Here is a 7,853-nt window from a genome sequence, read left to right on the forward strand (position 1 = left end):
TAAGGTCGGTGGAGTTGTGGATAGTGACGAAGGATGTTGTAGGTTACAGAGAGACATAGATAAGCTGCAGAGCTGGGCTGAGAGGTGGCAAATGGAGTTTAATGCGGACAAGTATGAGGTGATTCACTTTGGTCAGAGTAACTGGAATGCAAAGTACTGGGCTAATGGTAAGATTCTTGGTAGTGTAAATAAGCTGAGAGGTCTCGGTGTCCAGGTACACAGATCCTTGAAAGTTGCCACCCAGGTTGACAGGGTTGTTAAGAAGGCTTACAGTGTTTTAGCTTTTATTAGCAGAGGGATTGAGTTCTGGAACCATGAGGTTATGCTACAGCTGTACAAAACTCTGGTGCGGTCGCACTTGGAGTATTGTGTACAGTTCTGGTCACCGCATTATAGGAAGGATGTGGAAGCTTTGGAAAGGGTGCAGAGGAGATTTACTAGGATGTTGCCTGGTATGGAGGGAAGGTCTTACGAGGAAAGGCTGAGGGACTTAAGGCTGTTTTCGTTTGGAGAGAAGAAGGTTGAGAGGTGACTTAATAGAGACATATAAGATAATCAGAGGGTTAGATAGGTTGGACAGGGAGAGCCTTTTTCCAAGTATGGTGACGGCAAGCAAGAGGGGGCATAGCTTTAAATTGAGGGGTGATAGATATAGGACAGATGTCAGAGGTAGTTTCTTTACTCAGAGAGTAGTAAGGGTATGGAATGCTTTGCCTGCAATGGTAGTAGATTCGCCAACTTTAAGTGCATTTAAGTCGTCATTGGAAAGCATATGGACGTACATGGAATAGTGTAGGTTGGACGGGCTTCAGATTGGTATGACAGGTTGGCGCAACATCGAGGGCCGAAGCGCTGCAATGTTCTCTGTTCTAATTTTCATTTCGCTTCGTGGCAGCAGGAAACCTGCGTGCACTGTGTCAAAAACCTATAAATGGCATCGAATTTACAGCAGGGGATCAAGCCGTTCAGCCCAACTGACAGTTATCAGTGTTACTGCTCCATATAAGCCTCCGCCCACACAGTTTTGTGCCACCCCACCAACCTAACCCTCTATTCCTTCCTTTTGTTTGTCTTTACCTCCACGGTTCTTGCCCGTAGCGCTCTCCAGCTAAGGCTGTTTGTCCAGAATTTCTTGTTGGATATTTAGAGACCATTGTATATTTATTGCCTTTCATTCAGGTCTTCCCATAAGCCCCGTCACGACCTTTCCATTTTCTCACAGACTATATCCAGTCACTCCTCGGCCACCTCTTTTCCAAATAAAAGAGTCCCTAACTGCTTATCCTTCCTTGATTGTTTTGAAATTCCGAGACCTGGTGAGGCCTTGTCACTCTCTGTCTCTCAATCCTCCTTTGCTCTTCCTGCTGTACTCTAAAAGAGCAAATTGGTGGGATACCTAGAGCCACCCCATCTTGTTGAGTCATCCAACTGTGTCTGAATGTCAGAGGACATGGGCAGCAATGTGACAGAATCGCCGTTACCTTTAGAGAAGTAAATGTCCTGACCTGGCCCGGCTGACATGCGACTCTAGGCCCGCAACAAGATGGTCGACCCTTAACTGTCCTCAGAAATGTCCCAGAATGCCTTGTGAAAATAGGAGCAGGTGTAGGCCATTCAGCCCCTCAAGCCATGCACCGTGACTGTGGCTGATCATCCAGCTGCTGTACCTGCTTCTCCCCACTATCCTTTGACACCTTCTTAAAATCATATAATATTTTGGCGTGGACTGCTTTCTGATGTAGGGAATTCCACATGCTCACCATTCTCTGGGTGAAGACATCTCGGTCCTGACCCTAGTTCTGAGCTCCCCCATCTTCGAGAACATGCTGCATGAGCGACCAAGTGTTCATTTCATAGTTATGTTAGCTTATTCTTCACCATTGGTATTGGGAAGTTGGAAAGGTATTTTTTAAAATTTACTTATCTGTGGGATGTGCACTTCGCTGGCTGGGCCCAGCATTTTATTGCCCGTTCCTAGGTGCCCCCTTGAGAAGGTGGGGGGGGTGAGCTGCCATCTTGAACCGCTGCGGTCCACCTGCTGTGGGTTGACCCACAATGCCCTGAGGGTGGGAATTCCAGGGTTTTGACCCGGGGACAGCAAAGGTACAGCAATGTATTTCCAAATCAGGATGGTGAGTGGCCTGGAGGGGAACTTGTATGGGGTGATGGTCCCATGTATCTGCTCCCCCTTTCCTTCGAAATGTGAGTGGCTGTGAGTTTGGAAGGTGCTGTCTGAGGATCTTTAGTGAATTGCTGCAGTGCACCTTGTAGCTAGTACACACTGCTGCTACTGAGCGTTGGTGGGGGAGGGAGTGGATGTGCTGCCAATCAAGCGGGGGCTGCTTTGTCCTGGATGGTGTCAAGTTTCTTGAGTGTTGTTGGAGCTGTCCCCATCCAGGGCAAGGGGGGAGTATTCCATCACCCTCCTGACTTGTGCCTTGTAGATGGTGGGACAGGCTTTGGGAAGTCAGGAGGTGAGTTACTAGCCTCTGACTTGCTCTTGTAGCCGCTGTGTTTATGTGGTAAGTCCAGATGAGTTTCTGGTCAATGATAACCCCCAGGATGTTTATAGTGGGGAGGGGTGGAATTCGGGGGTGAGGGCTAAAGAAATAAAGGGCTGTTTTTAAGAATGCAATTATTCTTATTTAATGACTATTATCATTCACGGGCCTTGAGCTTCTCCGGCAAGGCCACCCCTCGTTGCCTTGGGGAAGTGGGAGTCAAGGGCAGTGGGAGGCTTGCTGAGCCATTTCCCAGTGAGACACTTTGCTCAGTGGCCAGACCAGATCGTGACAGCGGATTCCCTGCATCTAATGGACTTTTCTGACAATCCGTTAGGTTCACGGCAACCAAATTCACCGTTCACTCCAGATTTATTTATTGCGTGAACTGACGTAACCCTACCCAGAAGCTGCCGTGTATTCACTCATCCAGAAACATTAGCACCACACAGTGTCACCCCGATCGGTAGAATTACACTTTATTTTGCTCAGAAACTGCATGAACTCATGTAAGATTCTGTAAATCCACTTTTTTAGATTAGAATCAGTCTGAACACTGGGACACAGACAGTATCACACACAGGGCACCTCACACCTTCAGTGGGCCGACATGGCACCTATTGTTAAAGTTCACTTGAGAATGTAACTTTAAGAAAGTTCTGGGATTTCGATTAGGTTCCCCACAGTGTGGAAACAGGCCCTTCGGCCCAACCAGTCCACACCGACCCTTCAAAGAGTAACCCACCCAGACCCATTTCCCTCAAGTTCACTTGAGAATGTAACTTTAAGAAAGTTTTGGGATTTCGATTAGGTTCCCCACAGTGTGGAAACAGGCCCTTCGGCCCAACCAGCCCACACCGACCCTTCAAAGAGTAACCCACCCAGACCCATTTCCCTCTGACTAATGCACCTAACACTATGGGCAATTTCCCATGGCCAATTCACCCCTAACCTGCACATCTTTGGACTGTGGGAGGAAACCGGAGCACCCGGAGGAAACCCACGCAGACACGGGGAGAATGTGCAAACTCTACACGGTCAGTCGCCCCGAGACTGGAATTGAACCCGGGACCCTGGTGCTGTGAGGCAGCAGTGCTAACCACTGGGCCACCGTGAAAGAGCTGAAACCAACATGGCCTTTCTAAAAGATGAGAGACTTAACAAACAATCCAGGTCTTTTTCAGTATATAATTTCAGTTGCATCGCACTGTGAACTTTGCTATAAATTCTGTGTCCTACGATCTTATCATCCACAACCACCTGATGAAGGAGCGTCGCTCCGAAAGCTAGTGCTTCCAAATAAACCTGTTGGACTGGAACCTGCTGATTTTTAACTCCCATCGATAGAGGGCTAGATGATTGGTTTTGGTGAAAGGTCGCCAGGGGGCTGACCTTGCAAAGAAATCAAGTCATTGCCGTTCACAACTCGGCCTCAGACCGACACTAAACAAATAAAACGAACATTCAAAGTAATAAAAGGTGTTGTAAAATTAGGAACGTTACAGTTTGCGGATAATTACAGTAAGTTGCAAAATGCAGTTCTCCTTAATTTACAGAATAGCAATTACGGGTCGACCCACGTTTTGTGTTTTGTCTTCAAGTCCATAGAATGTACGTTTCTAGGTTCAGTGCTCCAAAGTTCACAAATTATCTATGAGTGTTATAAAACCCGATAGTCTGTGCGGATAAGGTGAGGGACGGCAGGAGGGAATAGTGTGGAACCTAAAATACTGAGCGTGCAGCTGTCAGGATGAACGGGCCTCTGACTGTCATGTAAATACTGTGTCATTTGGTGGAAAATTCATTTTCTGCAAGTGTCCCACTGTAATAGCATTATGCTCTGACTCAGTGCCGGGACAAATCGGCCTGTATTCTTGCTAAAGCCTAGAGGTTTGAGAATGCCCCTTCAAGGGAGGGGACAGAGATAGTGACGGGGGCTGCGTTGACCAGTTTAGGTAAAGATGGGTTGTGGAGAAGCCTTGGCTGGGCCGGACAACGTCATTGTGCTACAAAGCTCTACATGCCTTTGGTAATTCCTTCCACCCAGAGAAAATAGTCCTTCAGTGCATTCTTACCCTACCCAGACCCCGGCTACGATTACGTTTTTGTAACTCCCTCCCAACAATAGCAACAGCAGTTTGCATTTACATATCCCCCCACCGCCACCACCACCACCACCAAAGGCCACAACATTAACAAATAAGATTTGGCTCCATCTGCAGAAGGAGGTGATTATCAGGATCAGAGGGTTGAAAGCTTGGTCCAGTAGCTACGTCTGAAAGGAGGAGACAAAGGTGGGGAGGTGTCAGGAAGGAATGCCAGAGCTTGGAGCTCACGGTGCACTGCCCAATGATTAAATCTGGGGTCGCTCAAGAGACCACAGTTAGGAACAGCTCAAATTTCTTGCCGAGGAGTGGCAGATGGAATTTAATCCAGATAAATGTAACATTTTGGGAAGTCAAGTCAGGGCGGGACTTAATCATTTAAAGGTAAGGTGCTGCGGAGTGTTGCTGAACAGAGAGACTTTGTGGTGCAGGTTCATAGCTCCTTGCAAGTGGAGTTGCAGGTAGGCAAGGTGGTGAAGAAGGCGTTTGGTACACGTGCCTTTATTGGCCAGAGCATTGAGTGTCAGAGTTGGAATGTCATGTTGCGGGAAAGTGGGAATAGAGGCCACAATCAGATTGGCCAATGGTGGAGCGGATGTCCTGCTCCTGCACTCACTCACATTTTTATGTCTGAAGTTGTTTGGTATGCTTTCCTTTATTGGTCAGAGTACAGGAGTTGGGAGGTCATTTTGCGGCTGCACAGGACATTCCTATGGCCACTTTTGGAGTACTGTGTGCAATTCTGGTCTCCCTCCTATCGGAAAGATGTTGTGAAACTTGAAAGGGTTCAGAAAAGATTTACAAGGATGTTGCCAGGGATTGAGCTACAGGGAGAGGCCGGGGCTGTTTTCCCTGGACTGTCGGAGGCTGTGAGGGGTGACTTTATAGAAGTTTATAAAATCATGAGGAGCATGGTAGGGTGAATAGTCGAGGTCTTTTCCCCAGGATAGGGGAGTCCAAAACTAGTGGGCATATGTTTAAGTTGAGAGGGGAAAGATTTAAAAGGGACTTACGGGGTAACATTTTCACGCAGAGGGTGGTGTGTGTATGGATTGAGCTGCCAGAGGAAGTGGTGGAGGCTGGTACAATTGCAACATTTAAAAGGTATCTGGATGGGTATATGAATAGGAAGGGTTTGGAGGGATATGGGCCGGGTGCTGGCGGGTGGGACTAGGTTAGATTAGAATATCTGGTCGGCATGGACGGGTTGGACTGAAGGGTCTGTTTCCGAGCTGTACAGCTCTATGACTCTACGCAGGGGGAGGCCTGAAGGAGATCAAAGCAATGGGAGAGGGGAATGTGGCGGAAACCAGGATGAGGATTTCAAAATCCTGTCCTCCCTCGCCAAGGGGGTCAGCCAGCACGAGGTGGGAGGGGCTATGGGCGTGTTAGGAGAAAAGCAGCAGAGCTCTGGACAGTCTCGAGGCTCTGCAGGGTGGACATTGGGATTGCATTGAAGCAGCTCCACCTTGAGGCAGCAGGTTGAGAGGGTGGGGGGGAGCGCGGGGGACGCGATTATCCAGAGACAGAATCCTCACTCTATCCCCTTCTCCTTCTCCATTGCCCTTTTGATCCCAGCCTGCAACGGGGAGTACGCAGAGCCCGACCTGAGCAAGGTGGCCTTCCAGACGGGATTCCCGAACAGCGTTCCGCACTACGCCGAGGCTGACATCATCAACTTGCAGGGAGTCACGGGGAATAACACCTACGCTGTTCCCGCCATCACCATCGACGCTCTGGCTGGGAAGGATATCGCTGTCGGCGAGTTTCCGCGGCAACGGCTCGTGTTCCGAGAGAAGCTGGGGGAGGGCCAGTTTGGGGAGGTAAGCCCAGGGAATTTTTCTTTTTGTCTTAAGTTCAGCCATGGTACGTGAACATCGCTGGCTGGGCCCAGCATTTATTACCCGTCCCTAGTTGACCCCTTGAGAAGGTGGGGGGGGGGAAGGTGAGCTGCCATCTTGAATCACTGCAGTCCACCTGCTGTGGGTTGACCCACAATGCCCTGAGGGAGGGGATTCCAGAATTTTGACCCAACGACAGTGAAGGAACGGCCGATATATTTCCAAGTCAGAATGGTGAGTGGTCTGGAGGGGAACTTGAAGGAGGTGGTGTTCCCGTGTGTCTGCTGCCCTTGTCCTTCCAGATGGAATTGATCATGGGTTTGGAATGTGCTGTCTGAGGATCTTTGGTGAATTGCTGCAGTGCATCTCGTAGTGGGTACACACTGCTGCTACTGAGCATCGGTGGTGGAGGGAGTGGATGCTTGTGGATGTGGTGCCAATCAAGTGGGGGCTGCTTTGACCTCGATGGTGTCAAGCTTCTTGAGTGTTGTTGGAGCTGCCCCCATCCAGGGCAAGTGGGGAGTATTCCATCGCACTCCTGACTTGTGCCTTTGAGATGGTGGAGTCAGGAGGTGAGTAACAGCACGGAAACAGACTCTTCGGTCCAACCAGTCCATGCCGACCATTATCCCAAATCAAACTAGTCCCAGCTGCTTGTATTTGGCTGATATCCCTCTAAACCTTTCCTAATCATTGACTTAGCCAAATGTCTTTTAAATGCAACTCTACCTGCACCTGTTCCTCTGGAGGTTCATCCCATACACGGACCACTCTCTGTATAAAAATGTTGCCCCTCAACATTTCTGTTTAAATCTTTATCCTCTCACCTTAAAAATATGCCCCCTAGTTTTGAATTCCCCCACTCTAAGGAAAAGAACTTTGCTATTCACCTTATCTATGTCCCTCATGATCTAATAAACCTCGATAATATCACCCTTCAATCGCCTACCTTCCAATGAAAAGACTCCCAGTCGATCCAACCTCTCCTTATAGTTTAAACCCTCCATTCCCAACAACATCCTGCGAACTATTTTCTGAGCCCTCTCCAGCTTAATAATATCCTTCCTGTAACAGGGCGACCGGAACTGGATATAGTGCTCCAGAAGAGGCTTCACTTTTTTTTATTTCAAAATATTACTTTATTCATAAAATAATTTGATGGTCTGTACAGTTGGTCATGCCATACATACGTAAACATTTACATACAGAGATCAGAATTTATCATTTTTATACAGGTCGTACGTTTATCAATCATATGCCCATATAATTAGCTGAGGCGTCAGCAGAGCCCAAATGACTGCATGGGCCCCCTGTTCTTCGTTAGGCAGGCAGACTTTACACAGTGGTCTTTCCCCACCGCGCCTTGGCGGCAGCTGCCCCAAGCTTCAGTGCATCCCTCAACACGT

At 48.5% G+C, this 7,853-nt stretch overlaps 1 protein-coding gene across 2 annotated transcripts in view; it reads left to right on the forward strand.

The window, feature by feature from the left end:
* The window catches only part of LOC122541334 (discoidin domain-containing receptor 2-like), a 55,593-nt gene that overhangs the window by 43,053 nt on the left and 4,687 nt on the right, over positions 1–7,853 (forward strand). For both annotated transcript variants that reach the window (XM_043678009.1, XM_043678010.1), the window contains one exon: positions 6,185–6,429. In XM_043678009.1, coding sequence (XP_043533944.1) covers positions 6,185–6,429 — 245 coding nt within the window. The remainder of the gene's footprint in view (positions 1–6,184; positions 6,430–7,853) is intronic.

This window comes from Chiloscyllium plagiosum, chromosome 37, assembly GCF_004010195.1.
Source record: "Chiloscyllium plagiosum isolate BGI_BamShark_2017 chromosome 37, ASM401019v2, whole genome shotgun sequence".
In the NCBI taxonomy this organism is placed as follows: Eukaryota; Metazoa; Chordata; class Chondrichthyes; order Orectolobiformes; family Hemiscylliidae; genus Chiloscyllium; species Chiloscyllium plagiosum.